Source organism: Oxyura jamaicensis, chromosome 3, assembly GCF_011077185.1.
Source record: "Oxyura jamaicensis isolate SHBP4307 breed ruddy duck chromosome 3, BPBGC_Ojam_1.0, whole genome shotgun sequence".
In the NCBI taxonomy this organism is placed as follows: Eukaryota; Metazoa; Chordata; class Aves; order Anseriformes; family Anatidae; genus Oxyura; species Oxyura jamaicensis.
Genome location: NC_048895.1, coordinates 85,474,045 through 85,500,135, shown reverse-complemented (window position 1 = coordinate 85,500,135; position 26,091 = coordinate 85,474,045). Strand labels below are relative to the sequence as shown.

At 37.0% G+C, this 26,091-nt stretch overlaps 1 protein-coding gene across 1 annotated transcript in view; it reads right to left on the bottom strand.

Moving 5' to 3' along the window:
* The window catches only part of IMPG1 (interphotoreceptor matrix proteoglycan 1), a 62,955-nt gene that overhangs the window by 18,460 nt on the left and 18,404 nt on the right, over positions 1-26,091 (bottom strand). The window contains exons 5-12 of the mRNA XM_035320938.1: positions 23,751-23,818; positions 22,849-22,940; positions 19,220-19,366; positions 16,719-16,777; positions 13,516-13,536; positions 11,900-12,153; positions 10,102-10,178; positions 8,303-8,843 (exon numbers count right to left, since the gene is read on the bottom strand). Coding sequence (XP_035176829.1) covers positions 8,303-8,843; positions 10,102-10,178; positions 11,900-12,153; positions 13,516-13,536; positions 16,719-16,777; positions 19,220-19,366; positions 22,849-22,940; positions 23,751-23,818 — 1,259 coding nt within the window. The remainder of the gene's footprint in view (positions 1-8,302; positions 8,844-10,101; positions 10,179-11,899; positions 12,154-13,515; positions 13,537-16,718; positions 16,778-19,219; positions 19,367-22,848; positions 22,941-23,750; positions 23,819-26,091) is intronic.

Below are 26,091 nucleotides of genomic sequence, written 5' to 3'. Positions count from 1 at the left end.
CCTTGTGAAACCAGTGCTATATGCAGACATTTTTTTCCCAGTTGAGGGAGTAAAATACATTTATTTGAAAAACTGGCTGCCATTTCAACAACTTTATCTAATTATTTTGTCCTCTTACATTTTTTTAAGTGAGGAAAACCCTTCAAACTGACCATGAATAAAGAGTTTGTGAAAGGTCAAATTGTCATGAAAAGATTTTCTAGTGGCTTTGCATTAATAAGCATGCCCAGAAGGCTGTACATTAAGAGAGCCTGGCATTTCATTTCATTCATGAACTTAATAAGCACTGACATTTCATATTGGCAATGGACAAATTTTACAAGTCTACTGACATATTGTTCTGTATATGAAAGTTACACTATTACACTGTATATGGATATACTTGTATACAAGCTGACTGAAGAAAATAACTAACAAAGGAAAAAGTATGCAATTAAAAGGCTGGTCCACAATGCAGGGTACGAATCTCCATATGGGCAGCTCTGCTGACATAAATACCAGATGGAATGGTACAGTAAGTAGCTGAATTCAAATTTACATATTTTGTTGGTGACTGAAATGTCACAAAATCCCTGAATCAGGATTGTTATATATATATACACATATATATATAATAGGTAAAGTACTGATTTTGTGTTTGAAGTCTTTCATTTTTAACTAGGGAACAAGTAAAATGAGGATTAAGAAAACTACTGGGGAGGATCATTAATGTGTCACAACAAATGCCTCACAGCACATAATTACTGATTAATTTTGTCTATCTGTAAGACCAAAACATGAGAGCCAGAATGATCTAGGGCTGCCATTCTGTGTCTATATGAACTCTCCAGAAGCCAGTTTTAGCATTGAGTGAAACCAACAGAACTCCTTCTCCACTGACTTCAGTGAAACCCACTTTCATTTACAATGAAAAGACAACAAAACTGCCTGAGGCTGCTGTGACTACCATTTCTGGAAAGCTATTTCATGTTAAAGTTCTGCACTATTTGCTATCATTTTAAAATCATATTAAAATATATTGTAAACCTGTAAGATACAATACTGAACTGAGAAGCCTGAATTTGACTGTTATTCACATCAATGAATTAAATGGAAAAACAAAATGAAGAAGCAATGAATTTGCAAATATGAATATGCTTTTACAAAGGAATAGTCAAATTTAAATAAAAAATACTTTGCTTAAACCATAGCTTCAGGAGGATTACTGGTTCTTTTTCCAATTGTTCCAATTGCAGTGGTATACAGTTAAATTTGAAAATTGTCTTTCATTAGTTTAAATATGAATGTGTGAAAACAACCTAGAGCTTTACAAATGCCTGGAAACATGAAGCAGTAGCCATGCAAATGTCACAAAAATTCTTACATGCCACTGATACAATTTTGGAGCTGCCTAGATGGAGAACGTAGAACTATGAATACTATTTTTGATATATTTTACTTTTGAATTATTAGAAACCAATTCTGACAAGTTACACTACCTGTCCTTCAGAACTGAAAATATCATCCAAATCCCTCTCCACTTTCTCTGTTTTTCTCCACTGAATGATAGAAAAAATAAGAGCAAATTTTTGTAGGTCATGGGCCAATCAGACAACTTTATTAGTTTGTGAAATGGTAAAAACAGAATAGAAGTCACATGGTATACATTCAAGTAGAATATTGACCAAAGGACCTAAAAACAGGAAAAGACAAACATGAAATTAGAAAGTTAAAACCTATGACCATCATAAGATCTTGTTATCAGATGAGTACTTTTAGATATGCAAAGATACATGAAACCACTGAATACTTTTTTAAAAAAATATTATTATTATTTGTTATTCCATACCATTGCTTATATTTGAAAAAACATGGAACTAATGGAATGAATGTCACAGAATGAAGACCATTATATTTTTCTAAACTAGTGCACATTGGATGTAGGTAATCTGTTTTTGTTTTCGTATTTTTAAAATGCAACAAGTAAGAGAGATGGAAAGTATCTAACAGGGAAGATCCTGCTAGTTTTACAGTATGTTGTATTGTAAGTATGCCTTTCAATTTTAGTGATATTGATAATGATTTTGGACCAGATGCCTTAGGGCTGACTTAGCCTGTTAAAATGTAATTGTGGTTGAATTCTGAATTTGAACAGCTCAAAATATTGAGCACTATTGTCAGGGAGCAGGCAGTTTAAACACTTAAAAACAATAATAACTACAGAGTATTCTAAAAGGGATCCATATGGATTTTTACTGCATATGAGCAGCAAGCTCATATTGTACATTTTGGCCACACACTGATCACATACTATAAAACCTTTAAGACTTTTCAGGATACCTGTAGTACTCTGAATATGTAATTCTAACCTGATCATGCACATAGAATGAACTTTTTCTTAATCCTGTTTTATCTTGATATAGGCCTGCTGAAAATTTTGCATTCAGCCTCATCTTCAATTTAGAGATAACTTTATCAATATTTTCTATAATGCTTGAGAAAATCACACAGCTACACCTACCTGCTCACTCTTCCAACCATCAGACTAAATCAGCACCTTCATGGAAAACATTCTTTGCACATCTGAATCAGCAAGCAACCAGTGAAAGGGCACCAAGAGAATCTGATGAAGGAGAATGTTGAGAAAAGTCTGTCATTTTAATGTCAAAGAAAACCAAGAAAAACAGAAAAACAGGCAAGGGACACAGAAGAGTTCTTACCCTGTATAACCAGTGATGTGAATAAGCTGGTCAGCATTCCTGGCACAAAGAACGTATGAATTCCAATCCTGGGAATATCTGGAGCCATTCTTGCTAGAAGTAATGGGGTTTTTGTTTCCATGACAATGCTGGTTGTGCCAAACAGAAAGCTATTGTAACCACATATGGCCCTCAGGTAGTTGGGAATGAACCAGAGGTAGAAAGAATCCCCAGACATCCAAAAAATGATTTATTATTATTATTTTTTTCCTAGATATTACCAGGAAATAATAGGGAAGGAGGAGGAATATGCAACTGAATTAATTGCTGGGCAGGAGGAAGAAATCAAAGGATGTCACTCACAACAAGGGTGCATAAACATGAGAGCAATTACTAAAATGAATGAGTGTCTTATCAGTTACACATAAAGAGATATGACCACCACATACTCTTTTTTTTTTTTTTTTTTTTTTTTTTTCCCTCATAGGAAAAACACTGGGATATGTTCTGCAGAGTCTTACTCTCTCAAGTGTCTCTTGAAGTTGGTAAGACCAAGACATGTAAGTATAATAGAATAGCTGAAGTAATTTAGTGCTAGCTTTATTTTGTCTTATATTTCTGTCTTATATTTCCATATTTTTGTCTATATTTTCTATATATAACATACCCAGAAATATTGTTTCCTCTATGATGGTCAGAATTTGGGGATAACCTTTTACCCAGATTATGTGATCTGGAAGTAGCTACAGTTAAAAAAAATACAATTTAAAATTCTTCTTCCTGTTTAGGAAGTCAAAGTATTTCATTATTATTGTTGCAGACTTCATGAACACTTATCTGTATTTACATTTGTTTGCCTTTTTTTTTTTTTTAATGCTGAAATTTTATTGGATTTTGAAATAACAGGCTGTCTAATGTAACATGAAGGGCTTCCACTCTGAATGGTCATACTGTTTATGGTAGAGTCATGGGAAGACTGCAAAGAAAGGGAGAAGAAATTTAATCATACAGAAGAGAGAGTGATGAGTCAAATCCAGAGGGAAAAAAAGAAGAAAGAGGAATGCTAGAAAAAACAAAAAGGTATCTCAGTAGAAAAGATGAGTTTTGCTTGCAGTGTTTGTAAATGGAAAATGACAGACCAAATTTGGAAGGTTCTATGGCAAAGAAAAACCTTTTTATAACTAGTCAAAAGTTTAAAACCCGATATTTAATCCAGGCATTTCATAACTTTCCAATAAGAGGTCTGGGAATATGTATGAGGGCTTTTCTCTTAGTTCTTTTGAGAAATCTCAAAACATAATTTGAAATTCAAATCTGAGGCTTACTTAAAGACAGCTTAGTATCTTCCTGGTAGTTCTGGTCTTCTTCAAGGCCTGGCCAGACGGCCATCACCGTCTGGCCAGCACAGCTCTCTAATTCTCACTGGTCCCTCCCCATTACTGCCTGTGGACACCATCACCATCCAGAATGAACATACACCTAATCCTGGCTCATTTCTTCCACTGCCTGCCCAAGCCTTCTAAATCCCCCTGTATAACTTAAAAGGACACCTCTCATTAATTTTACTCCTCACCTGATTTTTACTCTCCTTTCCCTAGATCTTGTACACAGAAATGTATGTACACTTTGTGTGAGTTTGCAGATCTGATTACCTTTTCAGGAGCTGTGACAGATTTTTATTTATTTTGTAACATTTCTTTGCTCAATAACTTCAGGTAGGTATACAACGGAAGTAGCTGGAATGGATTTTAGCTATTCAACGTTCAGGAATCTGTAGTAATGTTTAGCCTCTAGTTATGTGCATGTGATAACCAACGCAATTAACTCCATCTGTAAAATGTAAAGCTGATGGGGACAAATAAAAGAACATCAGACCAAGTTATTTATGTTATCCACCTCTTCCTTTCATGCTGAAGATGCGTAAATTTAGTTTTGATAAAGTTCTAAACATGCAATGAGGAAAATTTAATCTATCTTTTGGATTGTAGGGTGGGAAATTGGCTGGGAATAAATGTAGTACAATTGCAGGCAACTCTTTAAACCCTAACCCTCTGCACAACCTTATACAACACCATCTAAGTAGTTCCTGCTCTTTTACTCCAGCAACAGTGAAAGGTTAAAAGGTTACTAAGAAATGCAGCTATCAAATGAAGCCAGGCACAAAGTGAGAAAAATTCTCTACCTGCTAGTCATGAAATTTGCTTGCAGTATTACAGTTAATGTCACCAGTATTGCTGAATTTAATAAAACCTCTATCATAAATGTTAAGTAAGTCCTGAATTTCCAGATCTAATTCTGTCACTTCGTATAAAATATGCAACATCTAGAAAAAGAAAAGAATACAGGGGATACTGTACACAGTACTGCCAGAATAGAAAAAGCTATAAAAAGAGAAAAAGTTTTAAAGGGTATGCACAATTTAGTCTTTTAAGAACTCAGTAAATAATGTTCAAGATCTCTCTTAGGTTAAGTATGTAGTATGTTTTACATACTAGAAGATTTTAAGCAAAACTAATAAATACAGCTATGTGTCATTGCTAACGTGGCTTCCCACCTTTTTAGAGAAGGAACCCTTATTTTTCTCTTACTAATCTGCAGAGGTGGTGACAGAACTCTTACATGCTAATGCTTGTTTTAGACATAACTCCTTCAACAAGGACAAACAAGATAGCAGGCCTTATTTTCAGGAACGATATATATATATATACATATATTTTTAACAACTCCAGGCAGTTCATTTTGTTTTGCAGACTGATAGGTTCTAACCCAAACAAATAACTTCTGAAAGTAGTGTTCAAAGGGCTAGTCCCAAAAAATGTTTACAAGATCAAACCTACTCATGTATACCTACACATACAGAAGATCCAGTTTTTTTAAATGAAAAATTACATGTTGTGTTCCATAGGCAGTAATGGCTTTAGGAAGAAGCAAATAACTTTTTATTTATTTATTTATTTATTTTTTAAATTATTTTTAATTATATATATATATTTCTGACTTTATAATTATATGAGAAAAATCTGTTGACAAAATCTGAATTTCTTATAGCAGTGAACTTTCAATTTGTATTACCCTTCCTAACATTTCCCTTGGTCCTGACATTTGCCTGATGACATTGAAAGTCATTAACCTATGCAGTGTATTGTCTCTGAGGATCATTTAGAAACACAGCAGCTAATTTTGACCTGAGGTAACACAGCCTGTGTGAGATTCAAATGAACTGTGGTCATACCCTGATAGTGGTGAATAATCAAACAAGCTTGAACTCTGGGGCCAGAGAGAGGCCCATCTTCTGTGTCCCTCCTCCCATCAAGTGAAAAGCACTCAGGCAGTAACTGTAAAATATTGCAATCAACAAATGCTTTACAAGAAAGCTGAAGAAAAATAATGGATCTAGCATCCTCTGCATGCATTGCTTTGTATTTTTGTTAAATAGCCCCAACTTCTCTTGTCACCGTGAGCTGTTAGGCTACAAGGTTTTTCAGCTATTTAGCAAAATGTGAAACAGATATGTAGTTTTATGTGATTTTATGATAAATCCCTAACCCAGTGAGTGAATAGAATGAAAAATGCATATGTCTTCCCCCCTTCCCCCCCTCCCCCCCTGCAAATATAACACTTTTCTATAGTAATAATAAATGTTATCTAAAGGTATGCTGTACTTTTATCAGTAGCATTGTAAGATTTCTCAGTAAGCTTTTGAAAATAGTTGTGTTTAACACTTTTTATCACATACTTAACTTTCAGGACCATCTCATAGTTAATTCTTGTAAGAAGTGTTTTTCCAAATTTTATGTCATGCTGTTAATCATAAAGTATTTGCTTTTCTTTCACTTCAAAATTCTGTGTATAAAAGCAAGAGTACAGAATGGGATTTTCTTACTTCGTACATGTGATAAACCTGCACACACAATGAGGATGGCTTGCGTTAAGTCATGGCATGTGATATTCCTGCCTGTGAAAAACACAACAGAATGCATCCAGAGTTTTCCATGCATGAGAATCTGCTATTTCAGTAGAAGGTAGAAGGTAAACCCTTGCATTTTATGCAGCAGAACTGTAATGCCTGAAAAGGTAACAACAGTTAACTCCAACTACCAGAGAAACTGCCATGTGCAATAACATGACCATGGAGTACTCTGTGCTCCTCCCTGCTTGGGGTTTCGGTGGTGCGTGATCTCAAGTGGCAGCATTTATATTCTTTATTCTTTAAAATGCACGTCTTGGTATTTACTGGATCCAGAAAGAGCAGTGCTACTGACACTACACTACACAGGCATTCCCCCTTTGGCTTACAGGTTGATGATGGGCAGGAGGGGGGAATTTTTGCAAATTCTGTGCATGCTGGGTCAGGAGGAACATAAAAGGAGGGAGATTGTTCATTGTGCTCTCTCCAAGAGGCTTCTGGAGTGTGGTTTGGGACATGAAAGGCCAAAGACTGGACAAGAAGGGAGCTGAGAGAGCAGGGGTACATCAGAGCTTCCTGTGGGAGCAGGGGCATTCCTTACAGCAGAGAGCAAGTTTGGAAACGTTGAGCATGACATTCCTGGGGACCTAGAAGTACCAAGTGAAGTTCTTACCTGCCTTCTGCTTTTTTGTTCAGTCAGCCAAAAATCTGTGCCAAAATACATCTGAATATTCATTCACACAAGAATTAGTTCTACTCACATGTTTGTAGTGACCTCTTGCATTTTACAAAGCACAGGCTTCTTAGAAATGTAAATAAAATTAAAGTTTGCTGATGTAATGCTGAGTTGGTGAGGCCAGCTTGGCTTTCCAGGCCACTGATAGATTTGAGGGAGGCATCAGCCTTACTGAGATTTTGCTGCTCTAGGGAAAAGCCTAATATGCCTGTACCGTAAAGCTGACCCTAAAGTCTTTGTCCTAACATTTTTCATTTGCACGGTAAACACTTTCCTTATAGCTGTGTGAAACATATCTATTATGTACATTTTTAGATTATGCAGACTTCACTCAAATATATGCATGTATACATATTTTTTATTTTTTTCTTGTATCTGTGAGTACCATTAAAATCCTATTGTATGAATAAAATTGAATAAAAAAACAAGGAAAATAGTAATTTTAAAAAAGTATTTACATTCATCAGATCTGTAGAAATGTAAACTTTTCTGTGCCAGAGTACACCTTGCTTGGAATAAATTATTTCATCATATATTTGTGGCTATCATCCAGACCTGTCTGTAGAACACATAGTAATTTACCTTCCATATTTTAAATGCTGGAATTGTTCTCATTTGTGTTGGCTGGGATTTCATTTATTTATTTGTTTTTCTGGCATGCCTTTTTGCTCTGGCTTTTTGAAATTTTGAAGTTCTACCATAATACCCCATACAAATCCTGTCTTATGCCTTTGCATTTGTGTTTTTTTTTTTTTGTTTTATTTTTGTTGTTGTTGTTTTTATGTTGTTAAAGTCAAATGCATTAGGATTTTCTTGAAGTGGGCATCAGAAATGCAAATTATATTTTTCACCTTTGATGGTCCAGAAATATTTTTCTAACAACTGAAAATGAAAAGTTAGAAAAATGTTGACTATACATCCATATGTGTAATAACTGGATCTCTATTATTCTTTCTTATGTAAAAGTCTTTAGCACCTTACCTTGGCCAAACAGACCATCTTGGTCAGCTTCCTCCAAAGGCAGTTCTGTTATTCCAGCCAGTTCCTTCTTCCCCTCAGCTTCAGTATTCTCATCTGTGGCTTGCAGGAGATTAGGTGGGGTAAAGCTACCAGTGGTATAAACTGCCAGAGTGACAGCCTGCTCCGTTGGAGACTCATAGTCATCCGTGACTAAGTTATTGCTAGCCGACTCATCTGCTGGAGGAGGCAAATAGGAATTTTCTGGTTTTGGAGAACTGTCAGTACTAACCAGAACATTGAAAGGCACTGTGAAACTTTGGTAAGTAGTAGTGGTATCTTCTGTGGCTGGAGAAGATTTGTCCTGAGATGATTCTCTGGGGCGTTTGGTAGGGTACACAGGTTCAGATGAGACAAAATTATTATCAAAGTCTTCAGGTGCACTGATCTCTCCACTTAGCACAGGTATTTCAGTTGTAAATTCATTGACTAAGATGTCTCCTGTTTGGCCTACTGTTGCTGGGCTAGGATAACCCAGGGGGAGTTCCACAGCCATGGTGTCCTCCTGAAAAAGGAATTCAGAGGGAAAAAGATTTTAAAGAGTAGTTTTCATTACCTGGACAAGCTTGAGAAGTGGGACCATGTGAGCCTAATGATGTTCAACAAGGCCAAGTGCAAGGTGCTGCAGCAGAGTAGGGGCAATCCCAGACTGGGAGAAGAACTAATTGAGAGCAACCCTGCAGAAAGAGACATGAAAAGCTCAACATGAGCCAGCAGTGTGCTCCTGCAGCCCAGAAGGCCAACTACATCCTAGGCTGTATCAACAAAGAGTGGCCAGCAGGGCAAGGGAGGGGATTGTCCCTCTTTGCTCTGCCCTCCTGAGGCCCCACCTGGAGTGCTGAGTCCAGGTCTGGGGCCCCCAGCACAAGGATGTGGGGCTATTAGAGCAGGTCCAGAGGAGGGCCACAATATTGATCAGAGGGCTGGAGCACCTCTCCTGTGAAGAAAGGCTGAGAGAGCTGTGGCTGTTCAGCCTGGAGAAGAGAAGGCTCTGGAAAGACCTTATAGAAAATATTCAGTACTTAAAGGGGGCTTATAAAAAAAGATACAGAGCAACTTTTTGCTTGGGCAGACAGTGACAGGACAAAGGGGAATGATTTTAAACTAAAAGAGATTAGGAAGAAATACCACCAGGGAAATAACACCTGGTGGAAATGTGGAAATACCACCTAACCACCAGAGGGTGGTGAGGCATGGGCACAGGTGGCCCAGAGAAGTTGTGGATGCCCCATCCCTGTGTTCAGGGATGTGTTGAATGTTGATGTTGAACATCCTGAATGGATGTGTTGTTCAGGAAGTGTTCAACATCAGGTTGAATGGGGTCCTGGGCAACATGATCTAGTGGGTGGTATGGCAGGGGGTTTGGAATTAGATGATCTTTAAGGTCCCTTCCAATCCAAATTTCTCTATGGTTCATAATTATTTTAACTTTCATTGCTAAAAAGACCAATAATCTTTAGTAACAGGAACGTACAAACCACTAACTCAGTATGATGTTGTGGTATATATAAAACATTTGGTATGTGCATGTGATCCTAATCACATTGTCTTTTATTTTAAAAATGATCAAAGAAAGATGACCTTTACTACCCCTGTCAATTGCCCTTCTCATTGAGATGCACTACTGAATTAGTGAGCCATTGTTTCCTTGGTATGTATTTTTGCATAAGAGCATTATTCTGTATATTTACAAACTTCTTCACAGTGTTTAAATTTATTTCTCATGGTGAAATAAATAACTAAATCAACTGGAATGAACTCACCAAATCAGGGCCTGCCAGAGGAATAGTGACCATGGCCTGGATATCGTTATCAAAATCACTAGGTGGTTTAATAGATTCTGAAAAAATAAAAAATAAAAAATAAATAGAGGGAGAGTGAGTGAGCAATATTCCAGCAATGGCACATTGAATACTCTTCAAACATGTAAATTCAGTAAAAACAATGTTAAAACTCTTTTCCATTAAAATGACTTTAAAAAAATCCATGTTAAGAACAGAGAGGCTTAAATTTCAATTTAAACTGGCAATTATTAAGAAAACAGCCATTTCATATACAGTGTTATTTGTATTCTTTATTTAGTATAAATGGAATAGATCTGCAGAGGGCTTAACCAGGCATAGCTGGATGAATGATTAAAATCAGCTGAAGTATGAACCACTTACTTAAATCCACATGGGTTATGGTGACTCATTATATTGGGCTGTTCATTAAGACTAAATTTTTTTCAGTTTTACCCAAAGTCTATGCTATTGTTACTCCTACTGCTTTGGCTTTTGTGCCCAGTTGCTTCTTTAACCCTCTCAAAGGAGATCTTTAAACACATATGCATGCAAGTTGCTTTTCTGAAATTTATTATTAAAAATTACTAGAGAGAAATAACTGATTAAAAACAGACATTACTAATGTGTTCCATATCCATGAAAATTTGGCTTGACACTTTCAATCTATCTTCAAATATTATCATATTTGATAATATTTTAATAATACTGACTGTATTAGTTCATCTGAACATTTTTAGAGGGAAGAAAATGCTTCTGTTTCTAGATGAAACATTCTGGCTAAGATCTGGTGTGTGTTTTAACATCATTTTGACAAATACACATATGAGAAATATTTTTAAAAAGTTCCCATTTTTGATCCATCTCCCCAGAACTAGGTCTACACTAGCTTTGAAAAATATTGTTGGGCTATAAAGGGGATGCTTATTAGCTGGATTACTGGACTAGATATAGCCCTTCATCCTTCTGCTGGGGCTCTTCTGAACAAGCTTTAGTGCTATCCTGGACTTGTCTTCTACACTTCCTCTCTGTTTCAGAGAGAAAAATTATTCATGCCACTGATTTAAGTTGAGATCAAATGCTCTCTAAGGTGTGCCTTTGTTTCTCCAATGGGAGGTTAGATGACTTCACAGAATCACAGAATTGTAGGGGTTGGAAGGGACCTAGAAAGATCATCGGGCCCAACCCCCTTGCCAAAGCAGGTTCCTCAGAGCACGCTGCCAGGGTAGGCGTCCAGACGGGCCTTGAATATCTCCAGAGAAGGAGAACCCACAACCTCCCTACGCAGTCTGTTCCAGTGCTCCATCCGACTTGCAATAGAGGCTTAGCTTTTTGAAATCTAGCTTTTGTTTAGAGGAAACTTTTTGTTTGTTTTGCTTTTTTTTTTTTTTTTTTTTTTTTTTTCCCTCTTATTAAAGAAAGGAGACTGTCCGTATTGAGAAATCAGAATGATTTAGTGAATATTCATGATATCTTTCTGTTTGCTTTTCCTCTTGTTTGTCCTAGTGTGCAAAATACCCAGATTTTCTAAACAAAAAGCAAAGAAAAACAGATTCTTCAATGTGATTGGAAATTAGGCTATATAATTATATAAAATCATATTTTGCTATAAAATTTAACTTTGTTCTCTGCATCCTTTGAATGCTGTGCAGCACTTAAGAGACTGGGATACATCAGATGAAAATGATCTGTGAGCAAAGCAAAGGAGAAGGTATTGAAACTGAATAAATTTGCAAGAGCTAATTTCAGACTTGTGTCTGCTACTGGACTGCCTACTGACCGTCAGTAAACCGAAGTGTCCCAAGGTCCACTGGCAGGGATCTGTCTTCATGGAGTGCTGTGGCAACCAGTTGCTGAAGGTCTGTTACTGTGAGTTTAGTTGCTGATATCTCCCTCTCTTCCTTTGGAGAAAGTGGAGTCTTTTCATTTTCAACCTTATTTGATCCAATAGTTGAGATGTCATCTACAGTGCTTTTGATTTCTGAGCCATCTCTCTCAAAGTTTACCACATATCGTGCTATAGTGCTGCTTGATCTGCAAGGGGAAGATGCAAAAATGTTCAGTGCAGCAAAAACAGTTAATGGGTGAAGCCTGTTTTTTACAAATGAAAAGAAACATTCATGCAAGCACAACATATTTTCTCCTGTAAGAATAACATAGATATACTACTTTCTAATGAACCTGTCACCTTAAAATTACTTTTGCTATACTTTAGCTTTTTTTTTTTTCCTTTTATGCATTCTTTTTAATTAAAATTCCAATATTGAAAGATTATAAAAATGTCTTAACATAATCCAGTCTAAGATGACTACTCAAAGACGTGTGGAGCAAGTAATACAGTTTGAACTCATTGATTATTGGTTTAAACAATCATAAGTGCCTTCTGGCAGTTACTAGAAGCCATAATCACCTATTAATTATACAAGAACCTATAAAAAGGGATTAGAAAGTTCATAAAACTACAAATTATCAAAAATCCTATCTTATCTGGAACAACTTTCTTTAATTTTAACAGCCAGGAAATTTAGCTCATGTGGCAAGCAAATCACGTTTCACAATGGGAGTCAGTTTTTCAAAGTTCAAATGAGTGTGTATAGCTTCTCCCTACATGTACTTGTTCAACAGAAGACTTGAGACTTCCCTGTTATTAATGTGCCACTTTTCATATGCTAAATTTACATAATTAACATGAAAAATAACAAAACATTAGTTGCTTTCTACAGCATCAAATAGCTGGAGAGAGAGGAATTTCACCTTACCTAGTATGTGCTATACATTTACTTGAAATTGCAAGAATCCAGAAAAAAAAAGTAGAGATTTCTTCCTTTTAAACTATGTATGGAAGAGAAATTCTGGGAAATTCCAGACAAATTATTCCTCAGCAACACTCCTAAACATCAACAAAAGTCTGTAGTTTTTTTTGTAGTAGCAGTCAGCAACTTCCTGCATTTTATCAAGCTGGTAACTGATCTCTTTGCCATTCTGTCTGGCCTGATAACAGAGTTAACAGATCAAATACATACTTATTGAAGATAATATACATATGGAAACACAGCTAGGAAACAGATGATCAAAAATGAAATTTTAAATATAAAATTTCCTTATTGTTTTTACTGTAAGTTTATGACTGATAGAGATCTTTTGTCATCTGAATATGAATTTTCTCAGGTCAATTTTCTTGCCTTTAGAGAGGTCCTAATATACTTTGTTTGCATGAACCTTTCAGATTAAAGTAAAAGCTGGCCCTGCTGTTTTATATCACAGATTTTGTACCTGAGCAGAACACAAGTCAATTCATTTTGTCTCATCAAGGTAAAGACCCATTATTGATGTATTTATCTACATTTATTACTCTATAAAATGATCTATCTTCATTATGAATTAAAGATAAATTACCCATCTTTCTCCTTCTTCTGTCTTCATCACAGAAAAAAGGGTGTGATAAAGGATCGCAAAAGAAAGAAAAACAAAGATTCATGTATACTGGTAAATCACTTGCACATCAAAAACAGCTCTTGACAATTTATCTTCTGTGTGTCATCTATAATTTTTATCTCTGTGTGAAAATGACAGCCTACTCTCCATCATTACACTTTTTCCCTTCCAAACAATGGAAAACATCATGTTTTGAGTGAAAAAAAAACAAGAATTTTACTTTACCTTGATAGTCTGAAATATTTGAAATAGCTTTCCTATTTCCCACTACAAATGACACAATTTAAGCACTGTCATTGTTATTTTATATCTTTGTGGTGGTAGTAAACACCTTTCACAATAGTAGTATAGTAGTCTTAACCACTCATGGTGCCTACTCAGATCCTAGTCACAGGGGTAATGCCCTATTAATCACCTCTGGAGGACATGCCTATGTTGACCTTCTGTAATATAATGCCCTGTTATTTTGTTATTTTCCTTGATGAATTGTCTGGCACATCTCTAATGTTTTCAGTCCATATTGCCTTGTGGGATATGCTGCTAATAAATGAGGAAATACAGTCAAAGGAGAATGAACAGCAACATACCTAAGGCCTTTCTTTGCTGATCTGTAGCTTTCAGGAGCTAACTAAGTAGATGATGGGCAGCAATCCTTGTCATCCTTGTTGATGAACATACTTATCAAATCCTGAGATCTAAGACCAATTTACTAAACAGATCACAGATCTCTCTGAGTCATGACTGAAACACGTTACTTAATGTAAATTGTAACTATGAGGTGCTACTACAGATTTCCTCAGCTGGTCATGGAGTAGCCAGCCTTCTCTTTTCTTACATTCATTATGAAAATGTTAAGCAATCATTCTCACTCTGTTTTGCTCTTCTCTCTCCTACTTTCCAGCAATTTTGCAGAGGGGAAAGCTGGGAAGAAATATGCTTTGTTTGTATCTACAAGAAGGGCCGGAGGACTGACCCGGGAAGCTACAGGCCTGTCAGTTTGACCTCAGTGCCAGGGAAGCTCATGGAGCAGATTATCTTGAGAGTCATCACGCAGCACTTGCAGGGCAAGCAGGTGATCAGGCCCAGTCAGCATGGGTTTATGAAGGACAGGTCCTGCTTGACGAACCTGATCTCCTTCTATGACAAAGTGACGCGCTGGGTGGATGAGGGAAAGGCTGTGGATGTGGTCTACCTTGACTTCAGCAAGGCTTTTGACACCGTCTCCCACAGCATTCTCCTCAAGAAACTGGCTGCTCTTGGCTTGGACTGGCGCACGCTTCGTTGGGTTAGAAACTGGCTGGATAGCCGGGCCCAAAGAGTCATGGTAAATGGAGTCAAATCCAGTTGGAGGCTGGTCACTAGTGGCGTTCCCCAGGGCTAGGTGCTGGGGCCGGTCCTCTTCAATATCCTCATTGATGATCTGGATGAGGGCATTGAGTGCACCCTCAGTAAGTTTGCAGATGACACCAAGTTAGGTACGTGTGTCGATCTGCTCGAAGGTAGGAAGGCTCTGCAGGAGGATCTGGAGAGGCTGGACCGATGGGCCGAGGTCAACTGCATGAAGTTCAACAAGGCCAAGTGCCGGGTCCTGCACCTGGGGCGCAATAACCCCAAGCAGAGCTACAGGCTGGGAGATGAGTGGTTGGAGAGCTGCCAGGCAGAGAAGGACCTGGGAGTGATGGTTGATAGTCGGCTGAATATGAGCCAGCAGTGTGCTCAGGTGACCAAGAAGGCCAACAGCATCCTGGCCTGTATAAGAAACAGTGTGGCCATCAGGGCTAGGGAGGTGATCGTCCCGCTGTACGGGACTGGTGAGGCCACACCTCGAGTACTGTGTTCAGTTTTGGACCCCTCGCTACAAGAAGGACATGGAGGTGCTCGAGCGAGTCCAGAGAAGGGCTACAAAGCTGGTGAGGGGCCTGGAGAACAAGTCTTACGAGGAGCTGCTGAGGGAGCTGGGCTTGTTCAGCCTGGAGAAAAGGAGGCTCAGGGGTGACCTTATCGCTCTCTACAGGTCCCTAAAAGGAGGCTGTAGTGAGGTGGCAGTTGGTCTGTTCTCCCACGTGCCTGGTGACAGGACGAGGGGGAATGGGCTTAAGTTGCACCAGGGGAGTTTTAGGTTGGATCTTAGGAAGAACTTCTTTACCGAAAGGGTTGTTAGACATTGGAATGGGCTGCCCAGGGAAGTGGTGGAGTCACCATCTCTGGAGGTCTTTAAAAGACGTTTAGATGTAGAGCTTAGGGATATGGTTTAGTGGGGACTGTTAGTGCTAGGTCAGAGGTTGGACTTGATGATCTTGAGGTCTCTTCCAACCTAGAAATTCTGTGATTCTGTGATTCTGTGATTGTTTAAAATTGCATTGTGATATGAATGTTCTTCAACATGTATTAAGTATTACTAGAAGGGCTGAATGTTCCTGGTACAATGCCATAAGCCCACATATTTCTATCTCTTCCTTCTTTTTCTTTGCTTTCATTTTTATTTATTTATTTATTTGTTATTGTTAGTAATTTGGTTTTCCCTTAACTCTTTACCTAATGTGTTATCTGTGGAACAATTAACAAAAGAAATATTCAGTTTTTGAAAGAAATCGTAGATTCTCTATTGGAAAATTATACAGTAGCTTTTATCAGCGGTAAACATAAAATTCTTTTAGCTAACACTAAAAGAAATGGCAAGACAAAACAGAAATCTATTAAAAATAAAACATTTTAATTGTCTGATATACCTGGGAGCAACCTACTGGAAAAATTTTATAAGTGTGAACATGTATCCTCCTGCAACCTTCTCTTTCCAAGACACCTTCACTTTGAGATATGAAGAGCACAGGATCCACACACAAAAAAGTAGCCACCTAAATCATCATGCTCTTAACTCTCTTTGCCTTGTCATTTAAGAAATTCCTTAATACAATGTTGCTAGCAAACAAACAATTTCGAAATATTTAATACTTCACCTGCAGTAGGATTTCTAGTTCCCACAGAGAATCAAAGCTACTTCTTAATGATTCAAATACTCATAGTCTTACTTTGAATGTGTTTGCACTTCTCTCCATATTGTCACTGTATTGTTCCCAGAGAACTATTTTCTGTTTATAGTAATACATACTCCGCTATTAATAGGTCTCTTCCAATAGGAATATGAGTTCCATTTTCTTACTTACTTAAATCCTAATACGTGGATTTCTTTAAATCCTGGAAGCTTCTCAAATATTTTTTGCATCTATAGAAAAACATAGACTCATTAATCCAGTATAATTTCTACTACTACAAAGCAAAACCAAATATTAAATAACTAGATTATATATTTCATATTTTGGAAATAGCTTTAGGAAACAGTTTTAAGTGCCCTTTTTGTGGCATCAGCTTTGCTCAACTTAAACAGAATATTTGGTTTGTACATGCTGCCTGTATTACCTGTTAATATACAAAATGAAGTACAAAATATGCATTTATTTATTTATTTAGTAATGTAGTTATTAACGGATTATCACCTATTTACATAACAGAGGGAGTCAAGCAACATGCATTGAATAAAATGTTTTTCTTATTTTCAGTTATTTTGGTTCATAATTTGTTTTGTCATTCAAACCACTTTAACTGTAAACTGTTAATTATTTTGGAATACTAACCACATGTAGATGTATTTAGAATATCTGTGAACTTCTTTATAAATGAAAGTTTTAACTGTCTCATGCAAATAGAATCACTTCATATATTTTCAGTTCAAATGCAAACAATTGTACAATTACATGTTTTTGAATAGAAGAGTCAATATGAAGAATAAATAATGAGCAGAGAATATGGATTCTGTATACATTTTTCAGGCTAGAATAATATGTTTCTATCAGCACCTCAATAACTAACAATGTTTTGAACTCCAACTGACTTGGTAAGCACAAATTGGTCCTTTTCTGTTGTAGCTAAATGAAAAAGAGTATTTGATGTACATCTTTTGTGTCGGAAGATGGATTTTTTTTAAAGGCACAGTTCAACTGTTCTTTTCTGATTCATTTTCTGGTCCTGTTAAGTATCAGGCAACATATCATCTAGGCATTTCATCTTCTAGCAAAGCCTGTGGAGTTGAGGGAATTCAGCACTCAAAAAGAAATGAAAAAACTTTTTGAGGGACAAGGTCCTTTTAATTCAGCATATCATTTATATGTACATGAGGTAAAAAGTGGAGGTCTTTAGCAGGTCCTTAGCTGTATATTTCCATTCAAACCCCATATAAACTTAAAGCTCATTTATTCATGAGTGAGCACTTGTCAGAACCGGTAAGGATTGTGCAGTCAGACCTACAGCTTTCTTTGTATCTCTAAGGTAAGTTAAGTGAAGAAGTAGGAGAAAATCCAGATATTATCACAATGCTATTATCACTAATATTATCACAATATCAGCCACATGATATCAATCAACCTATATGTCTTTTTTTTTTTTTTTTTTTTTTTTTTTTCTCAGAAAACAGAAGAGAATCTAGTGTCTAGTGCAGAAAATGGTCTATCATCTATAATTCCTTTGCCCATCTCTTACAACAGGACAGTAAGAAAGGAACTGATGTAACTACTTCATTTTAAGCTTAGTCTGACTCTAGAAAATAGTGCAAAAGTAATATTTATGTAATTATGCAAGTAGTAGTGCATTCTCCATGGAACTGTTTGGAGGAAAGTGCATTGGCTGTATTTCATGGTACTGGACTGTTAATCATTATCTAGTCAATATTCCATGTCAAGAACAGCTTTGGATTCTTTAATATGGACAGATAAAGTTTCATGACAGTGGAAAATAACCTAACAATCAAGAAACTTTATATTTTTCCCCCTCCTATATGCACTTCCTTATATTCTACTTGCATGTTATAGCAACATTTTAAAATTAATGAAATAACTCAAAAGTCAGATTGCTGAATTGCATCATTAAATATGTGACAACCAAAGTCAACAGGCAGTTCTTTTTGAGGATAATACTGGAAATCTCCAGGGAAGCCACTTTTTATCTGTTCTGCCAAAACTTCACTGTTTTCTATGCATATCTGAAAATGAACAAGGCTAGTGAAATAGCTTGCACTGAGGAACACTCATGAAACTAATGAGCAACTTGTTAAATTTACTAAGCAAGTCTTTTGGGAATCTTGTCATTAATTGCTATCTATATAAATGATAGCTGAACATTCAGTTATCATTATTAATTATACAAAGACACAACAGATGTTCCAGTTCTTACAGAAACTATGGTAATGCACAACAAAATGATGGGAAGTCCTTTCAAGAGTAGTTCAGACAACAGTAACTAATTGTTTTTAACATTTATATTACATTTCTCATTAATTTTATTACAGAAATTAAATTATGACAAAGTACTGTCCATTAATTCCTGATTAAGTCCAAATTATATGCCTAAAGTTACAGTTGGACCAATATTCTCCTCATCAGTTATTTGAGGCTCTACTGCTGACCAAGATGTTGGCTTGGTAGCTGGACAGATGGCCTAAACAAGGGCAAAAGGTGTCTCTACATGAAGAAAAACTGAAGGTCTTGAGACAACAGAAATTATCTACTTTAAGAGAGGATGGTTGATTCTTGTTCTTTTTCACCATGAAAGTAGTTTCATGTTATGAATCTCAAGGTATAAAGCCAGTGTTTCAGCATTCACTAAACCTCCTTACCTGTAGCTGAAATTTGGCAGCTAGTTGTCGGTACTGTGGAGAGTTGGGGTCATTAAGTTCAGCTGTGTACTCCTGATCAGTGAGAGTGACACTGAATTCTACCATTTGTTCTGCAGGCAGTTCTGGGACTGTATTTGTTCCTAGTTCCTGGAAAAAAAGAGGAGAGAAAAAAATAGGAGAAATAAAGGTAAGTAACTTTTTTCTCCCTACATTTCAGTATTTAATAGGTAGAAGTATTCCTTTTTAAGCCCCTCCCCAGAATAGCTTTCTGAACCATATCCTACAAATGGCAAGGATTCCCAGACACCTCTGTTGGCTTGTTTCTTCTGCCTTTGCAAACAAGTTTCTATTACTGTGACAGGAGTGTTGCCTTTTATATGCAATAATGAAGATGATGAAGATAATCAAGCCATTTCTTGCAGTTACCAACTCTTCTTGTTTCCACTGTCATTAAAGAGTTATGGCTTTACTTGGCATTTTGGAGGAAAGTTTGTGACCTCAAGGAGAGGACAAGCAAATGTTGAAAGCTGGTTGGTGTCCTACTCTTACAATACCTTTGGTCAACAAGCAAGACTGCCAGACTCTCTGTTACAGTTTCATGTTCAGACATTTGTATTTTTTTTTTCCTCATAGTAAAGTAGAATTGGCCCTACCTGTGTTACACCTTTCCTGTGCAGTTGACTTCAGTGCTATTAGAAGTACTCTTTTTTTGTTTATTGATTCCCCAAACAGTTTGCAATTGTGGCCTACATTAGTATTTTTTTTTCCTTTAATAATGTTAATCACCAAAAGCCAATTACTTTGCAGGCTACCATGCCCTGGCCACAGGAAGGAATGTCACTATGGGTGCATTCAGAAAAATTTCCTAGATCATCCCAGCTGTAATGTTGTATTTTTGTTGATTACGGGGTCAGGAGATAATTCTTGTTCACAGTGCTCAGTTTCAAATTTCATATATTGGAACATAAGCACTTGAGGGAAGTGATTCAAGGAGGCCAGCCAGGAACCTCTGCCTTCTGTCAGTTATTTCTGTCCCTTCACAACTGTGGTCATTGACGGTAACACATACCAATCCTGTGTTCCACTTCGAGTATGTTTTACTAGAGAAGAAGTCTTTCACTTTTTGAATAAAACCTTTCAGGTTTCTATCATGTTTAGCTGTCAAAAATATGAAAGTCTTTAACAAAGAACAAGATTTTGTTTACCACAATGATTGCATATACATTGCTTATTTATACTTATTAGTAATAGTTAGATACTCATTCTTTTAACACTTCTTTGCATTTGTATTTGCTCATGGACAATTCTACTCTCAACCATACTTTTTATACCTCAGTTAGAAAGAACAACAAGAACAGGATGATTGAGAATGATTGGGGCCCCTGATGTTGGGGCCCACCATCTTTATACCTACATTGACAATTTGGATGATGGAATTGAGTGCACCCACAGTAAGTTTGCAGATGATACCAAGTTGGAGGGAAGTGTCAATCTGCCAGAAGGTAGGAAGGCCCTGCAGAGGGACCTGGATAGGTTGGATTGATGGGCAGAGGCCAAGGGGATGAGGTTCAACATGACTAAGTGTTGGGTCCTGCACTTTGGCCACAATAACCCCATGCAGTAAACAGGCTGGAAAGCTGTGTAGGGCAAAAGGATCTCGGGTATTGATTGATGCTTGCCTGAACTTGAGCTGGCAGTGTACCCAGGTGGTCAAGAAGGCCAATGGCATTCTGGCTTGTATCAGGAACAGTATAGCCAGCAGGACCAGGGAGGTGATTGTCGCCCCATACTCTGTTGAGGCCGCACCTCGAGTTCTGTGTTCAGTTTTGGGACCCTCACTACAAGAAGGGCATCAAGGCCTTGGAGCATATCCAGAGAAGGGCTACGAAGCTGGTGAAGGGCCTAGAACACAAGTCCAGGAGCAGCTGAGGGAACTGGGGTAGTTTAGTCCGGGGAAGAGGAGGCTCGGGAGAGATCTTATTGCTCTCTACAATTACATGGAAGGAAGGTGTTGGGAGCTGGGGGTTGGCCTTTTCTCACAGGTAACTAGTGATATGATTAGAGGGAATGGCCTCAACATGCACCAGGGGAGGTTCAGGTTGGAAATGAGGAGACATTTATTCTCAGAAGGAGTTGTCAGGCAATGGAACAGGTTGCCCAGGGAAGCAGTGGGGTCACTGTCCCTGGGGGTGTTTAAGGAAAGATTGGACATGGAGCCTAGGGACATGGTTTAGTGGGTAATGGTGGTAGGGTGATGGCTGAACCAGAGGATTTTGGAGGTCAAAAAGGATTTTCCAGTCTTAATGATTCTATAAGAAGCTGGCCCAAGAGAGCAGCAAACTCATCAGACTGAATCCTACAGAGAGGTGGGGTTTCCATTTCTGCTGTTGGGTGGGGTGGCATAATGCTGCTGGAGACATCTGTCCCATATGTAACACCTGGGTTTTGATAGCTTCCAAGAATAAGCAGAAGAAATATGCACAGTTACAATGTGCCAGGGGATAAGAGAGAAAATAAGACATTTATGTAATAAAGAATAAGTGAAAGAGGAAAGAATACATTCTGCCCCCATTAGTTCTGCATAACTCAGCTCTGCATAACTCAGCTCTGCTAAGTCATGACATGTGATGCCTCAGTTTTGAAAGAAAATATATTTTGTGCTGTATATAAAAATATGGTTTAGTGGGTGATATTGGTGGTTGAGGGATGGTTGGATCAGATGATCTTGGAGGTCTTTTCCAACCTGAATGGTTCTATGACTGTTCTGTACAATATAAATAAAAGGTCAAGGCATATGTGCTTTCTGGATGGCTTGAGATACCGGTAGGTAGTTGAGACTTTTAAGATGATTTGGTTTCTCTGGATCCCAAGGATGTAATAATTTCAGACAGTAAAAATACTGTTTATCTAGGATTATCCTAGTGCAATTCCTGTTCTAGAGCTGAGAAGTTTGCTGAGGTGGGATGGTGAAAGGCAGCATTTTCCTGTGGTGCCGTAGGTGAGGTTTTGGCCAGCATTACTACTCTGAAATTCTTGGTGGTGACACTGAGACCCTGAGTTCACACAAGTGGGGAGGAGGTGGCATGAACCTCTATTTATGCTGACAGCACACAGACAACAAAAAACTCAGAGAGTCTTCCCAAAGAGCTACTCCAGAAGGGTAAACTCTTTAGAAAATGAAAGAAACCTTAGAGCAAAGCAGAAGAGAAATTCAAGACAAGGGTTCCTTCCTGTATCTCCTCAGATGTGTGACCCACCCAGGGCCCTGGAGAGGTCTCAGTCTGCCTCCATAGGGCTTCTGGAAGGTTTTTAGTGAAAAGCAATTTGCAAAATGGCATAAAAAAAGCAACAGGCTCCTGATTAAAAAAAAAAAAAAAAAAAAGACTATTTAAAAAGTGATTGCAATATTTTTATACTTTCTACTGTGTATGGAAGAGCCATCATTCATGATATAGATAGATGTTGATAAAATCCTTCAGCCCTACTAGCAATAAAAAAGGGGAGCATTAATATAAACATCAAACATTAAAAGTGTTTTACTGGTTTTTGTCCCCCTTTTTTTTCTGCTAGCTGAGTTCAAAAACAAGAGGTGAGTCAAAAGGGGGGATAGAAAAACAGTCCATCCTCACCTTCACAGGAGTCTTCGTGTCATTGACAATTTCATTGAGCAGTGTGCCATTAGGTATCGGTGCATATGGAGGGAGGGAAGAGCCAGGGGGACCTGGCAGGGATTCAAATAAAATAATGTGAGAACAGGTTTGCATATCAAAGATGGACAAAAATCTTCCCTTTTCTGTGTTGGTCAATTGTAAGCTCCCTGAGAGATCTTTGTCGCTGTGATGGCCACTTTTTCTAAGGTCTCAATTTAAAGTAACAAGAGTCTTTGACAAAGTTTTCCAGCAAAGCTACCACACTAGTAGACACTATCAGTAAGATTCTGTCATATTTGGCCCTCTTGAAAATATGTATACAGCATGTTTCCTCCTTGAATCAAATTGTTCATATTTACAGATTATTATAATGGAATAAAATTCTATCTTTTTTTAAAGAAATCTGACATACTACAATGTTGGTAAGTCTAAATGGATCAATTACTCAAATTAATGTCTTTGCATTGCTGTGACTTTCTGGCTAAAGTAATTGTTTATTTTCAACCATTTGCTTATTTTGGTTAACAAAATGCAGCATCTATAAATGTTATTTCATAACTGAAGCAAAATTATCTCTGAATACATGAAACATGACACATGAAACTGTGAAAACATAATTTATAAGATGCATTAAAGACAGTGAAAAAAAACTGAAATGCGACACTTGAATAGAATCATAGAATAGAATCATAGAAGAAATGCTGCAGATAAATCAAAAAATGCTTCTTATAGAATATTTTGCTAGATCATTTTTATTGTACTTGACTGAACTTGTCATGCTTCCACTGCATTCATTCAATTACAGACTTCTAAGATCTGAGTCACTGATTTTAGCAATTCTATTTAATGGGCAGCTACACAGCAAGCAGATTTGACTTTACCTGTAGAAACAGAAGGAATGTCTTCCAGCTTTTTGCCACCTGTTTTTTCTGTGGATATTTCATCTTTCCTATCAATCAAATAGAAATGAGTGATTTAGTGATCAGCATGCTGTACTGACAATGATAAAGGTGTAACAAAATGTAGAAATGGCACCTACATTAAATGAAAGAATTTATTTGTAGTGAAATATTTCATAAGTTGATTATACAGGGCAATGGACCATTAGATTCTGTTTTATATTCAGCAGTTTATGGAAATACTGTACTTCTGTACTCTTCTTCAATATGGTATTTGTTCTTAAAATTAATAAAAATACTGATCAGATATATTCCTCCACCCAGTCCTGTTGGAAATCTGCTCATGAGGTTTCATAAGTGATTTTCTTTGGACAGTCAGAAGGATGGAGTCACAGAGATAATCACAGTGCACAGAACCTTCTTTTTCTCTTTTCAAAGTCTATAAATAATTGTCCACTGACAGTAATGAGAACAAGACCTAATGCATTTTCTAAACCAACTGATTATCTCCTTTGCTATATCTCATCCGATTGGGATAATTCAATGAGTGTTTTGGGCTTCTAATTTTATAGCCAATGGACATTTCATGGTTTCAAGGGCATTTCATGCTTTGGTATGAGGAGAGGATGGGAGTACTTTTTGTTCAGTTGTCAGCCTGCACTAGAATATCATCAGTCTAAAGACAGTTTCAAATCAGATTCCTGGGACAATATTATGATGATGGTAGGAACCTTTAGATTTCAATCTGGATGTAATATTCATGGATTAATGTCTCCCATGGTCCCCAGGCAGACAGCTGAAACTTCAAGTATATGTCAGATAACAGGATAACAAGTGTGACAGGATTCTTTTTTGTAATGTTAGTGTTATTATTTATTGTTTCTGTCATTTTACAGTTATATGCTGGTGAAAAAATTTTGGAACTGAGTCTGTTACCTTGCCTGGTAAGCAGAAGTGTTGTGTATACGCACATGTATAAAAAGTACACTATATAGTAGATGTGTTAAGGATTCCTGCAGTTAAGGCTATAGGATAATTTCTACTCTAAAAATTATTTATTAATTGTAGCTTTTGGAAACATTTAGATTCTTAGATAACAATCTTTTATGTCATATATTGAGATATTTCTTTCCTAAAATTTGACATGAATAATTTCAGTTTTTTCGGGTTGTAAGTAGACTGGGGAGAAAAAAAGAAGCCCCATCATGGAAATTAATAAGGAACATTTATATAGAAATATCTATTATTAAGACAGTGCATGCAGGTGGAGCTTTGTGAAAACTGTTATGAAAACTGTTATGAGACCTAAGAGCACTGCAAATGTGTAGTGTCATGTTAACTGAGAAAATGTAAAGCATGTAGTGTGAACAGAAAAGATGGCTGGGCTGCATTCCTACACAGGACCAGACTAGCTGTTTAGTAGCATGAATAGAGTATGGCAAATCCTGACTTACACATTACTTAGATATCTTATGCAGTGAGAACTAAATTTCTATTTGTAATGTTTTCACAAATTCAAATAATATCTCTATATGATAACTTACAGAAGATACAGAACATTTCCCCAGTCCATGTAGTAGTAAAGATGGAAGTCCAACAATTCATAAGCACAGCTGCCTGTATTTCCAACTAAAATATTATTAATTTCATAGAATTTACCTCATCTTCTGAATCGTGCCTAGAGAAAACCACACTGTTTACATAGAGCATAAGGACTCTGAAATCAGTCACTTCACGTATTGCCTTGCTGCTGCTGTTTGCACTAGATTGAGTGAGAAGACCTCCCTTTGGACTTTCAGGGGAGTTTAATTGGGCACTACATTATTAAAAATATATTTATTAGAAGAATACTCAAAGCACCCATGTCGTAATCAAAAAAGATATAGAAGACCTCTGTGATCATGAGACACCATAACATATGAATAGAGAAGATTATTTGCTACATCTGAAAATCTAAAAATATTTGAAAGAAAAATAATGCATAAATCAGAGAAACTGTCGAGAATGGTTTGTTTGGATGTGCTATAGTATTTATATGCAGAGAGTTCAATATTGTAACTTTAATCCTACCATTCTCAGACTTCTGAGCACTATCAGAAGCATAATACATTTCCAAGAGTTTTTTTCAGAATAAAGCATCACATTAGTTTACAAGAGCGTGACATGTAAAAATACAGGGGAAAGCTAAAGTGAAGGCATAGCATTTTCATATTATTTCTCAAGTAGCCTCTCAGATAAACTTTCCAGCTCTCTGATTTTCCTTTTGAACATTATAGGAACTGCATGTAATCTTTTGTCCCTTTCTCCATTTATGTTAGTCTAA